Below are 13,323 nucleotides of genomic sequence, written 5' to 3' on the forward strand. Positions count from 1 at the left end.
ACCAGGCCGCCGTGCTCCTACCAAGCGTGGATAAAAAACACAACTCACTGCCTTTGAGCTGATGCCGACTCTTAGCAACCTCATGGGACAGACCGGTTAACTCTGTTAAGGGTTTAGGCAGTCTCGTCGTTCACCCTCAGAGCTGCTGGTTTCAAACCGCTGACCTTGCAGTTAACAACCCAACTCGTCATCACTGTGCCGCCAGGCCTCCTCACACCAACATCAGACCGCTTGCTAATAATGTAAGCCTGGTGCGCGGGCACCCTTGCGGGGGTGGGGCCATGCAAACAAACTATGTGGAACCCTAATGGGGTCGTTCCATTGGGTCCCCCGGTTGGCTTCCTGGGACATAGGGCAGGCGGGTGGGGCAGGTGAGGCATGGGAAGGTGGACAGCGGTGGGATGGTGGTGCAGCGGTAACATGAGTGATGGCATGAGAAAGCTTGGGGGGTTGGGGGGTGGCCCATGGACCCATAGGGTTGGAGGACTTGCTCCAGAGGGCCCTGGGCAGGGCTCAGCTACAGAGAGCAAGAAGCTGTCCTGAGTAAGCACTTGGCTCTGAGTGCTTCCCTACTGGCACCCCACCCCCATCTTGAGTATGGCCTCCACTGGGACTGATGATCAAAACCAGGGTCCTGGGGGAGGGACGGCTGGGGAGAGGAAGGGGGTGGGGGCGGGTCTGAGCTCCACCTCACAGGCCTGGGGCTTGGGCCCCTGCAGTCCAGGGTGGTCTCCCTGCTTGGGTAGCGTTCAGAAGACTCCGACAATAGGTTGACACCCAGTGTGGGATGGAGGGAGGAAGTCATGAGGTTAGGCAGGAGGCGGCCTGACCCTGGGAGGCACCCGGGTGGGTCAGAAGCAGTGTTCCTGTCAGGGCTGGCTCGGGGAGGATGGGACCCACGAGGATTCCCTGAGTGGAGAGTACAATGAGGAAGTGTGGGAGGCCGAGGGGGAAAAACCAACCCCCAAACAAAGCAGACCCAGGCGATTCTGGATCACAGGGAGCCTCCGGGATGGGCTAGAGCCTCTCCCTAGGGTTTCCTGGACTAATCTTGACGGGAGTAGACAGCCTCCTCTTTCTCCCTCTGGGCGGCTGGAGTCCAACACCGGACCCCCTCAGCCACCAAGGCCTTGAGGGCAAAGGAAGAGGAAGGGCTCTCACAGTGTGACTCCCACACGCTGTGGGGGAGGGGAGTCATGCCTCCCTTTCAAATCTGAGCGGACAGGAATGATCTGATTCCGCACCCACATCCAGTCGTGTGCCCTGCTCTGACACACGAGCACACAGGCTTCATTCGCACATCCAACGGCTTTCTTCACCACCTTATGAGGGTTGGGGAGCTCATCAAAGCCCCTTCAAGAGGGCCCACTCCCTTAAGCAGGCCCAAAGCCTTGAAGGGATTCAAACGCGGCGAGGGATGGCGTCGTCTCAGGGGTGCCTGCTATTTTGCAGCAGTTTGCGAGCCGCTCCGCTCCGTGGAAGTATCTCCACCATTCCCCTTCCAGAAGAGAGGTCATTCTTGAGAAAGGACCCCGCCCCGGCCGCCCTCGCAGCCCCACACAACCTACTCCCACCCTCCCAAGGCCAGTCTGTGGGGAGCCGGGGAGGACTCAGCCTCACGGCGGTGGCGGCAGGCACATAGACCTCTTGTTCCCCAGGCAGGCTGGCAGGCTGGGTTTCAGTGTCCGTGTCAGGGCAGGGTGCCAGGGAGGGAGAACTCTTGGGCCTCAGCCTCTTCCTGCTTGATGGTGTGGGAGTGCTGCCAGAGGCTGAGGTAGGACGACAGTGGGGGAACCCCACACTGGCCGGTCCCCCTGGGCCTGAAGGCAGCCCAGCGGGTGGCGGTGCAGAAAACAGAAGGCCTGGAGTCACAAGGAAACACCAGCCTGGCCTGGGCGAGCGTCAGTGTCTGGGCTCCAGGCCTGGCCCTCCTTTGTGGCCCCAGTAGGGGGCACTGCAACCCCTCTGAGGGCGAGAGGGCTCCCCGCCTACCTGGGATCCCAGGCCCAGCTGGGTTAAGCTCATGCTATGCTCAAACTACACGCACACACTCAGCCCACTCGCCCTCTGCCTTCTTCAGGGTATGAAGCCATGGCTGGCAGACAGCAGGGAGCCATGGAGGGAAAAAAGAAAAAGGTTTATTTATTTAATACAGTCTCTGAAGACACCAGGTTTCTATCCAGTATAAAAAGATGGCAGTATAATGGCAATTTGGGCAGGGTGTGTGAAGGGTTGGAACTAGGCATGGGGAACAGGGCAGGAGGACGATGGATCAAATCGGACCATAGCATGGTCAATCCTGGTCCCCAGTCGCCCCTGGTGCTCGGGCAGGGTTATGCACACACACCCAAGGAGACGTAGTGGACACACTCCACTGAGCCAGGAGCCTCTGGGGTCCTGCTCAATTGGGGGCCAGATGGAGCCATGTCAATGGCGGGGGGGCAGGGGCTGAGGCAGAGACTACTCCCCACACCCCTTGACTCTGGCCCCCAGGCCCACTGTGGTTTCCCACTGTCAACCTACAGGGCCCCTCCTCCTGGGCCAGAGGTCCTTTAGAAGAGAAAGCCCCACCCCCCACCTCTGCCCATCCCTAACAGGCAGAAGGTGGCTGGCGGTAGGCGGGCAGTGCAATCCTATTGTCCGACCTTCCGTGCTCACACGATCGCCCGGAACAGGAAGGAGAAGACAGCTCCCAGGGCCAGGCCGAGGCACAGAAAGAAGGTCATGATGGCTCCCGCGGTCTCTGCCTCCGCCGGCTTCACTTTCCTGAGGGCGAGAAGGCGTGGCCACCGCCGGCTGGCCCTCAGCGCCAGTGTGCGGTGGGCCACCCTACACCCCTGACCCGAACCTAGCTCCTTCCCTTTGGGGAGCACGAGTGTCCCTCATCCTGAGCACCTCTTTCCACCTAAGCCTGGGCACCTTGCCCCCACCCCCCACCCAGCCCCTCTCCCTGGGGGTTCCGTTCCAGCCTCCTTTTGTCTCTGCTGGGTGTGACCCTGCCCCGCCCCCAGAGGTCCCCGGGCGGGCAGTGCTCCACTCGCCTGGGCCCAAAGCACATGCAGAGGCTGGCAAGGTAGCCGTTGGAGAAGGCCGAGGCGGCCACCAGGAAGATGAACCAGGCGTCGTGCTTGAAGATCACGGGCAGGTGGTAGCGCGGCTGCACGTTGCACAGGAGCACCAGGGGCACGAACACCAGCCGGGCCACCACCAGGCCCGGCAGCCAGCGGCTGTCCTTTCCAGGCTGGGTGTGGGGATACCAGGCAGTGCTGGGACTCAGCCCCAAGAGAACACCCAGGCCCAGGAGCAGAAGGAAACCTCGGGGTCTGGCTGTCCTTAGGGGGTACTGACGAGGAGGGGGCCCAGGGGAGCCTTCAGAGGGTGCTGGCACGGGTCTACAAGTCAATCGAGGCAGTGATTCAGCAAGACCTGTGCGCACCTGTGTGTGTGGTATACCTAGCCGCAGACCTTACAATCTTAAGACACAAATAGTCCCTTCCCCGCCTGCCTTCTCGGGTTCCCTTCCTGGGCCTCAAGGTGAGATCCTGCCCCTTCACCCCCCAGGGCCGTCCCCTCTATTTACCCACGTGACTACGGCTGTGAGGGTCCGGCCCAGCCAGTCGAAGACATTGAAAGTCAGGAAGCAGGACACCGGAATGAAGTATTTTCCTGGAAAAGTCAGGGGATTACAGGATACTCTCATGTCCCGGCCCTCACTCAACCCCCGTTTCCCCAGCCCAGGAAAGGGCAAACAGACCCAGGGCGGTCTTGCTGGGGAGAAGAGGCTCTCTGGTCCCCAGCCCTACCCTGGGGGCCCCTGGTGCCCTCACCCCAATCAGTGTCGCCCGCAATGCTGGACTTGACATCGGAAGCCACAGCGGGAAATACCCCGATGGTGACGGTGAAGACGAAGCAGACAGAGAACGCCAGGCCTGAGATCTGGTAAGAGGCCGGAGACGCACCCACGTCTGTAGTTTCGGGGTGGCCCTGCAGAAAAGAGGGCCACCCAAAACACAGACACACGCGCACCAGCACGCACGTGCACTCGCACGCACGTCCAAGCCCTGGGGCAAAAAGGGAGGAGGGGAGTGGGCCACACATACTTTTCTGAGGATGGCTTTCATGGAGGGGCTGCTGCTGGGGGCGGGCTGAGAGCCTTGGGCTAAGGTCCTGGGCTCCTCTTTGCTGGCCTGTGGCATCTCTCCTGGGGGAGGAAAGGTTGTAGAGGGAGCTTCAATTCTCAGGGAGAGATGACAAGAGGCAACATTCCCCCAAAGGGCGGGGATTAGCTAGAAGCACATCCCCTCAGCTAGCCCCCAGGCTCACCTACGCCCAGCCCACACCTCGCCCCGGAGCCTCAGGCCCCGCTGCTTTGTTAAGAACCTGAAATTGCTTCAACCACCTGTCCAGGCCCTACTGTGGCCCTCCCTGTCCTTGTGTCCTGTACTGGCTCGAGCACTCATCCTTGCCATCTTTGCTCACACCAGCCTCGGCCGGCCTCAGCCCGGCTTACCCGGGCTACTCAGACCTTTGCTGATGAGGCCCAGCTTGGTATCCTGCTCCGCAGACCCTTCGAGCTTCAGCTGGTGGTAGAAGCGGTAGAATTCCTATCAAAAGGGAAAAGAACAGGGACAGAGATCTGGAGGTGAGGTCTCCGGAATCCTGCTTCCCCATTTCCACTTTGGGGCACTCTGTGTCCAGTGCTCACCAGCCGGGGCAGGACCAGGTAGCAGATGATGCTCAGGATGATGACCACACAGGCGGTGATGAAGTAGCCAAAGGCACTTTCCGACAACTCTGAGCCACCTGAGGCAGGGTGGGGGCGGTGATGGCAGGGTCTTCAGTGTGGGTACTGATCCAGGGGCCACCCCCTTGTCCACAAAAGCCAGGGCAGGAGGCGGGTGGGCAGCTGGACTTACTGGCAATGGCGCAGATCATGGCCATTGAGGCGAAGAAACCCGCCAAGCCCTGGCCGCTCATGATGGGGGTTGTGTAGTTGGCAGGGAGGAGGCCAGCCAGCCCAAACAAGCTGCCCTGCAGGATGGCACCAAACGCTGGGGGAACAGGGCGGACATCAGCCAAGGAGGGAGAATGGGGCTGGGGTCTGTGGGAAAACCAGCCCAGATACCCTCAGGTCAGCCCTCAACTCATGGTGGCGTGTGTGTATCAGAGCGGAACTGCTCTCTGGGGGGACTCTGTTTCGTGAGCGAGCAGCCAAGGACACTGATTGACCACCAAGGGACACGCATGGGGTTGCCCGAGTCAGTGCACTGGACGCCAGCTGGTCGGTTAAGGTAAAGCAGCCTCCTGTTGTTCCTGCTTTCCCCCCAGTGAGTCCAGACCCGGAGTGGCCTTTCTCTCCGCTCCCATTCCAAACCCTGGTCCATGCCTGTCCATGATGTCCCTTCCCGCCTGGGAGAAAGATGGGGCTTCTTTGGGGCTGCCCCTGGTTGACAGAACGGTGGCCTGGTGTAGGGGAGGCTGGTTCCGACTTACAGTTGATGAGCATGATCTTGATCATGGTGAAGACGAAGAAGGGTAGCGCATCCATGGGCGTCTTCACGAGGGCCGCCGTCATCGCGAACACCAGCAGGATGGCCACCAGGCTGCCCAGGATCCGCACGGTCTGGGGGACCCTGCAAGGAGGGCAGGGCGGGCGGTCAACCAGGGGGCTCCAGTCCGAGGAACGCAGGAGGCAGGGAGGTCCGCAAAGACCAGGCTGGATGCCCTACTTTGGGGACAGCAACCGGGGTCTCAGAACAACCACCGAGTGTCCTACAGATGCCTGGTTTTGGGTAAGGGCAAGGAGCATAGTAAATGCGGAAGAGCGGCCTTTTCTAGAAGGTGCTGCTGGGAAAACTGGATCTCCACCTGCAACGGAACGGAACCGGACCACAGCTCACACCGCGTACAAAAACAAACCCACGGTGGATCCAGGACCTCGCCAGAAACCCCACCGATCATCCAAGAAAAACCAGGGACAAACTCCAGGGCCCAAACATGTCACCAAACATAACGACGAGCGAGCACAGTCCGGAGACACAGCCCCTCTGAAAAGAGCACCACCCGTACGGGCACCCAAAGAACGAATTCAGCAAAGGAGTGGGAAGAGAGCCCTCAGACCGGGGGTAAATATTCAGCAATGATCTATCTGATACAGGGCTCATTGGACAAATCTACAGCAAAAAGCAACACCTTGATTAAGAAAAGCACACGCCATCCAATTAAAGACGGCACAAGGCATGATTAGACAATTTACTAACGATGACATCCAGCCAGCTGAAACTCACAGGAAGAAATGCTTGCAATCCATTAGCTCTAAGAGAAATGCAAATTAAAATGATGAGATTCCACCTCACCCTGACAGACACTTGGGGGGCAGTGCTAAAAAATAATCAAAACCAGTAACATAATAATAATTTATAAATTATCAAGGGCTCAGGGAGGGGGAAAATGAGGAGCTGACACCAAGGGCTCAAGGAGAAAGCAGGTGTTGTGAGAATGATGATGGCAACATGTACCAATGTGCTAGACACGGATGATGTATGTACGGATTGTGAAGAGTTGTATGAGCCCCTAATAAAATGATTATTAAAAAAAAATAATAATCAACACCAGAAAATCACAACTGCCAGAGAGGACGCGGAGAGATTGGAATACTCATACGCTGCTGGTAGGACTGCAGCGCCGTACGGCCACGATGGGAAACAGCTGGGTGCCTCCTTACATGCCCGCAAGACGCTGCCATCTCTCCACTCTGGAGCCACAGAAGAAACCAGGAGCAGAGACATGCACACCCACGCTCATCGGAGCAATTTCTCTGACAGCAAGAAGACGGAAGCACCCAAAACTCCCCTATCGGGGAAGGACTGGAGGGGCAACCGCTGGGAGAGACACACAATGGAGCATTAGGCACCTCCAAAAAACCCAAGATGAGATCGTGAAGCACCTCACCACGTGAGCCAAGTTAGAAGACGTGACGCTCAGCAAAGTTAGTCAACCTCGTCAGGAGACCTATTTCATGATATTATTGTCATAGAATGTAAAAACACCATAGCAAAAAGAAAAATGGCTTTCCACCCGGAACCAAAGACTTTACAGGCTGTGACGAGGGACAGGGTAGGGAGGAGCGGTGGGGGAAGGAGGGAGAGTGAGGGGCAAACAAGAAAAAAGAGCCGCATCCACAGGGTGGGAGGGCACGACTGGGAAACTCGCTGCTCAGACGGGATGGGCTGTGAACTATGCAAAGTATGTTTTCCTTCATTTAAAATTAAAAAGTAAATAAAAAGCCAGCACGAGGGAAGGTGGCAGCCCTCGACAACCTCCCAGTTTCCTTATTCATCAGATCTAAATGCTGGTCTGAGTGGGAAAAGTAAACTCAAAACTGACCTCCATGCTTTTGTGACTCAAGAGCAGGCGACAAACAAACAAACAAACAAACAAACATTTGCCAGTGGGCAGCCAAAGTGTGACCGTGAGCCCCGCCATGCACAGCAAGTAAGAGGGAAGGAAATACAAATGCATGGGAACAAGGAGTCCACACATCCCAGCCTTCCTGAGCCTGAGACCACCGGAACTAGATGGTGCCCAGCCACCACTGCAGACCGGCCGGAAGGGATCACAGTGAGAGGTCCTGGAGGGAGGAACCAACCTCAAAATCATAAAAAAAAGACCACGCTTACTGGTCTGAGGGACCCTGGTGTGAAACCTCTGAACCTGAGACCAGAGAACTGAGTGCACCTCGGAGGTTCACCTGTCAGCCTAGTTAATGATCGATGATCCTTAGAACAAACAACCACACCACATCAATAGGTAGCATTTGCCCAGAAATAAAGTTCAAAAGGTGTGGGGCAAAAAGAAGGGTAAATGGAACCAGTAACTACTGAAAAGCAATTTGTTCTGCAAACTCTCTCTCTCTCGGCCAGGGTATCGGGCGGCCTCACTTCTGATGCAGGAAGGAGTTGAGGCAAGTGAAGAGCAGCAGAGGCAGCATGGCACACAGGGTCATGACGTTGTTGAAGATGTCGCTGAGAGAAGCCCCCTCGGAAGAGGGTGCAGGGGGCATGGCGGAGGCCTGGATGCCCTTGGCCATGGGGGCAGTGCCCAAGGATGCATTCTGCGGTCTTTCCAGACGGTCTTTGAAATACTGTGGGAGTCGAGGAGAGGAATGTTGACATGTGTCCTTGGGCCTGTGGGTCCAAGACATGCCCTGCATGCCCGCCAGCCACGCCCCTCCGGCCCGGGCTCGGCCTCACCTGCATGGCCGTCATGAAGAAGTTCCAGGGGAGGAGCGTCCCCAGACCCAGCATGAAGAAGATGATCCAGACAGCTTTGTACCTGGGTGGGGGGGAAGGGACGGAGACCCAAGTGACGCCCTCTCCCACTCACCCTCCCTGACCTTCCGTTGCTCCAGGTGCCCCTCTGATTGGGACTGGAGGCTGGGCTAGAGACCTCTGTATCAATGGGCCCCAGACACGTGTCCTCCGACAGGTATGCTTACTGGGATCGAGGGCTGGTGTGGGGAGGGGAGCCGTGGAGAGGGAGGGAAAGGGGCACCAGGCAGGTCAGGGACAAGGACAAAATGGCATGGCCGACACGACCTTGGTTCTCAGCCCAGGAAGACTGGGGGGATGCTGCAGGCTGGGAATCAGCATGACCCCACATCCGGGGTCGGTTAGCAAACAGCAAGTGTCTGTGTCTCCTCTGCCCTCACCAGGGAGGCTGGAACTGATTATGGTGTCTGGGCAGGGACCCTGTGGCTCCTCAAAAGAGGATTTCTGAGGTCAAGGAACTTCCAGCCCGCTCTGGGGCTAGTAAGGCAGGCAGGCGATGCCTCAGGTGGCTGGGAAAGGAGGACGCTGGCCTGGACTCCCACCTTCATCCCCACATACACCTGCGGCTGCCTCCCCACTATTCCCCCCCCCTCCCGTCCCCCCACCCCCAGACCTTCTCCCTAGATGACTGGGCTCTGCATAAGGCACTCACAAACTGGCCTGCATGAGCGGGCCACGGCAAGCAATCCCCCAAGTTCCCTCAGGGTCTCCACCTTCACAGGCGCCCAGAAACAAGGGAGGACCTCCCTCCCAGCAAGGGTCAAACAGCGCAGAGCAGAGGGCCAGGAAGGCCCTTTGTAAGTGAGCATACCAGGGAGGGTGGAGATGGAAAGAAAAATGAGCTCGAGGCGATGAGGGATGTTGAGGTCAGGCTGGGTGGGCGGGCAGGCAGGCAGCCCGAGGATGGACAGGAGGGCCCTTATGGACAGGAGGGCCTAATAAGGGCCGTGTATTTACTCCCTCTCCATACACCCTCTCTCCCTCCACAAACATCCCTGGGGCAGCGATCCTTGGCTCTCTTTTAAGATCCAAAATGAGCTCCACAGAAATGCAGCTCCCTGCCCAAGGTACCAGGACAGTGGCCGCCTGACTCTGGGCCCTAAGGCATGGGAGGCCGACAGGGCAGGCTTGGGGGGCTGTGATGGGGTGGCCTGTGCTGGAAGGGGGCACCAGTGAGCCGTGTGCGTGGACAAAGAACAGTCCAGGCTCTCCGCTTTCTCGAGCCCTTAACCCCTTGGAGACCTGGAATCAAGCGTCAGCCTCTCTCTGAAACACGCTTGCCCAGTGGCAATAGCGGGGCCAACTTGAAGGTGCTCTGGCAGCACCCCGGGTGGGGGAAGGGAGCCTTAGAGGAAGGGCGAGTGAAGGACACGGTGAGGAAGGTCAGCTGAGGTGAGGTGCTGGGCAGCTGAGGGAGAGGGCAGCTCCTCCAGATGTGCTTGGGAAATACAAGGAGTTGCCAAGCCTCTCTCAGTGGTGGCGAGAGGAGCCGGAAGTGGCCGGCTGGTTAGAGAGCAAGAGTGGAAATATTGACAGGCCAGGGAGGGACTGCCATCCACCCACTGAAGGAGTGTACGTACACTCATGTACACACACACACACAAGAGCAGCCCCCACCCCTGACCCAGTCATGACTACTTGGTCAGAACGTTAGTCAGCAGTGGCAGCCAGACTCTAAAGGACACCACACCCAGTGGGCTGGGAGACCCGTTAGTTAGTTAGTTAGTTAGTTAACACCCTCACCCCAATACCTGTCTTGAGGCTGGTGATTGGTTGTCATGGTTATGGAGAGTCCAGGGTCTTGGGGCGGAGTGCTCCCTCCCTTGGAGGCTTGCTGGGGGCAGAAGCAGAGAGAGGTTGTCTGGGCCCTGCCCCACAGCTGCTCCACCTGGCAGGCTCTGCTCCCTGACCCCCTATGGGCCCCTGGCCCAGCAGGCCAGGGCAGCTCATGCTCTACCTGGCTCCCCGCCGCCGGGCTGCTGCTACTGCTATTTTTATGCCCCAGCTCAGCAGTGTGTGCCTGGGACCTGGGAGAGTGGGAGTGTGGGAGGAGGAGAGGGGTCAGGGGCACCGACAACAATGGAAGGAGGGGCAGGAGGAGGTGAGTAGAGTGTGGCTGACAGAACAAAGAGGGCAAGGAGGAAGTGTGGGAGTGTGTATGTGAGTGGGTGGGGTGGGGACCCAAGTCAAGAAAACTCATGTGCAGCCGGGATTCACAGCAGGGCCATAAAGACTGAGGCTTGCTGGAGAGTCCTCCCCAGTCCCTCCCAGGGGAGCCCTGGGTCCATGGCTGGAGGGGGCTTTGAAGAGCTGGTCCCTCTTGGAGCTACCCTCCCCCAGCACCCTTCAGTCCAGGCACTGCTCAAGGGCTTCCTACTTCCAAAGCAGTTTTCCAGGAAAATATTTCACAATTGGTGTGGGGACCCAGTCCTCCCACAGCTTCGCCTGGCCTAGTGGCTCCCAGAGACCCCTGCCCCAGGGTCACCCCCCACCTCAGTTCCTCTGACTCAATCCCAGGCCTTTGACTTCTTCCCCTTTTAAGAGAGAGGCCCTAAAGGGAATCCTGGAGGGCTGGGGACACAGGTCTGGTTGACTGCAGAATCCCAAAGTTCCAGCCCCCCACTCCTCCACCCTCTAACCCCTGTGTCCCTGTCCCTCAGGGAGAGTCACCCTGGCACAGCAGATAAAACAGCTCCCTCGCTGGATAGCAGGCAGCCCGGGAGGCCTGTCCTGGGGCATCCCCCACGTCCAGCACGTGCTGGCCTAACTCTGGGCCAAGTCATGCCGTTTGGGGTGGTGTTCTGAGCCCTCCCCGGGCCTGACCAAGCACTCACCAGATGCCTGTGCTTGTCAGCAGAAGGACTGGGGCAGGTACCAGGTCCGTGCTCAGGCGTGGGCTGCAGGCCTTCTGCATAGGTTCATGGGTGGGGGTCCAGAATTACCAAGGGACCAAGGAGGCATGCTCGGCGGAACTCCTGGGGCCTGCCGTTCTCTAGCAGCCCAGGAGATAACAGCCACTTCTGTGGCTTAGAAGATAAGTGGCCAAGGCAATCAGCAGGGGAGCTGCAAGGGGGTGGGGTAGGGGGTGGACCCAGGGGCAGCCAGAGTTTTGGGCCCCAGCCTGAGACAGACTTTTCTGTCTTTGAAACCCCTGCGACCCAAAGAGGCTATCCCAACCCGCCTGAGAATCCCTCCCCCCACATACATCCCCAACAAACTTCAGACTCTCCAAGGGTCTTCCTCAGTCCCCCAGCCCAGGGCTAGGGCAGGATGGGGGTACAGACCCACCCACCTCCAGAAGGGAGCCAATGCTCCTTTCATGCCTCCTTCCAACAACTATTGGGCAGTATAGAACAGTAGCTACCTTTTCTAAAGAACTAGGAATGAGGGGCTCTGCTGGGTGTGCAGCGGGGGCAGGGGAATGGGGTGGGCAGAAAATGCTTAGGAGTCAGGCTTTCGATTAGGGAGCAGGGAGGGGAACCCCCAGCTTCTCACCTCAGAGGGTTGGGTTGGTCCCTCCCCTCCCACACCCCAGGCAGGGTTCTTGAATGAAGACCAAGTGAGGTTTCAAACCCTATAGAGACCATCTCCCCTTCCCCTCAGAAGTATTTTCTCTGGACCTCTCAAGCCCTTTAGCTACGCCTCCCACCCGCCAGCTCTGCTCTCAGCTTGCTCCAGGCTGAAAACTGGGCAGATTCAACCCTGGACATGCAGCAGACCTGCCCAAATGTTTTGTTCTTGTCTCCCTTTTGCCCAGCCACGACCAGGGATCCGATATCCCGCTCAGAGATTCAGGTGTCCGGCCCTCCAGTCGTGCCTTGACCTGCCCAAAATATGGCTGTAAAAGTAGCCACTCAATTGAGTACCAGGCCCCACAGCTCCCTGCACCCTAGGGCTTGTAGAAATGCCCTGGTGCTAACATCAGACTTCGCTGACCAGGATCCCCTTGGGGTCATCCTCGAGGGAGCCAGCCACTAACTGTCCGGCTCCTTCTCTTTTCCCTCAACCACGGGTGGCCGAGGTTCAGAGAGATGGAGTTACTTGCCTAAGGTCACACAGCTACTGAGTGCAGCTTATGCTAATCTGTTTCTGGGGTGGGAAGGGGAGGTAAAAAGCTGGCTTCTGGGCTATTCAGAGATAGACTGGGAGGTATAGGCGCTGTGGCTCACCTGCCTGAGGAAGAAAAGTAGGTGAGGGTCAAAGTCATCACCAACCTGGGACCTAAATGTGAATCTTAGGGCACATCCCTCTCCGCCCACCGCCTATTTTACACACATGCATACACTCATCACCGGCGGGTCAGCACAGGATAGAGAGAAGCGACAAGAGGCTGTGGAGGTTACCAAGAGTGGACAAAGGGGCAGTCATGAGGCTGGGGGGAGGCCCAAGGCGGTTAGAGGGGCTGCCTTGTCCACTGACAGCTGTCCCCGCCCGGATGTGTATCCTTGTCCTCTGAATGAACAAGGGTCCTCTCTGGGGGACTAAATGAGGATGCACCCAGGGAGAGGTGCCTCGGGGGACACCAGTTCCACCAGTAAAAGGCAGGACTAAAGAGACAGCTCCCCACCTCCCATCCGCGTCCTCCGTCGTTCCCCCCCACCCCCCGCCGCCCTCCCCTCCTGCCAACGCAGCCGCCGCTCAGTCCCTCCCCAAATCGATCGCGATTAGCCATTCACTCGCCCGCCCCTGGCGGAGGTCAGCGCGGCCACAGCCGGGCTTAGACCCGGGGGCCGCTCGGGTCCCCACTCTCGCAGGGTGCCCTCCCCGAGCGAGCCCCAGGCGGTCCCCGCCACGTGCTGCGCAGCTCTGCGCGCTCGCCGCAGGGCCCCCACCCAGGGTGTCCCAGCCGCGCAGCTGCCAGGCCCAGCCTCGTGGCCGGGGGGAAGCGCGCCTTCCGCCTCGCCAGTCCCCGGCCCGGGCCCAGGCAGCACCTGCTCGAGAAGGGCTCCTTCCGCGCCGAGGTCCGCGCGCGCTCTGGTCCCTTCCCGCGCCC

General features: G+C 58.7%; 1 protein-coding gene across 4 annotated transcripts in view; it reads right to left on the reverse strand.

The window, feature by feature from the left end:
- Nucleotides 1–2,118: 2,118 nt before the first annotated feature.
- SLC29A1 (solute carrier family 29 member 1 (Augustine blood group)) overlaps nucleotides 2,119–13,323 on the reverse strand; it is a 14,928-nt gene continuing 3,723 nt past the window's right edge. Inside the window, exons 1-14 of one of the 4 annotated variants that reach the window (XM_045294903.1) lie at nucleotides 13,262–13,278; nucleotides 11,165–11,238; nucleotides 10,082–10,164; nucleotides 8,253–8,334; nucleotides 7,941–8,143; nucleotides 5,494–5,633; nucleotides 4,917–5,051; nucleotides 4,706–4,803; nucleotides 4,511–4,604; nucleotides 4,101–4,201; nucleotides 3,828–3,936; nucleotides 3,581–3,666; nucleotides 3,042–3,241; nucleotides 2,119–2,766 (exon numbers count right to left, since the gene is read on the reverse strand). In XM_045294903.1, the coding sequence (XP_045150838.1) occupies nucleotides 2,655–2,766; nucleotides 3,042–3,241; nucleotides 3,581–3,666; nucleotides 3,828–3,936; nucleotides 4,101–4,201; nucleotides 4,511–4,604; nucleotides 4,706–4,803; nucleotides 4,917–5,051; nucleotides 5,494–5,633; nucleotides 7,941–8,143; nucleotides 8,253–8,334; nucleotides 10,082–10,110 (1,389 nt within the window). In that variant the 5' untranslated portion in view covers nucleotides 10,111–10,164; nucleotides 11,165–11,238; nucleotides 13,262–13,278 and the 3' untranslated portion in view covers nucleotides 2,119–2,654. Of the gene's footprint in view, nucleotides 2,767–3,041; nucleotides 3,242–3,580; nucleotides 3,667–3,827; nucleotides 3,937–4,100; nucleotides 4,202–4,510; nucleotides 4,605–4,705; nucleotides 4,804–4,916; nucleotides 5,052–5,493; nucleotides 5,634–7,940; nucleotides 8,144–8,252; nucleotides 8,335–10,081; nucleotides 10,165–11,164; nucleotides 11,450–13,261; nucleotides 13,279–13,323 lie in introns of those variants that run through there. The other 3 variants (XM_045294902.1, XM_045294901.1, XM_004710795.2) reach the window with 3 other exon arrangements.

The sequence above is a fragment of the Echinops telfairi genome, unplaced genomic scaffold, assembly GCF_000313985.2.
Source record: "Echinops telfairi isolate 266 unplaced genomic scaffold, ASM31398v2 ScPeMD7_3533;HRSCAF=4204_1, whole genome shotgun sequence".
Classification (NCBI taxonomy): Eukaryota; Metazoa; Chordata; class Mammalia; order Afrosoricida; family Tenrecidae; genus Echinops; species Echinops telfairi.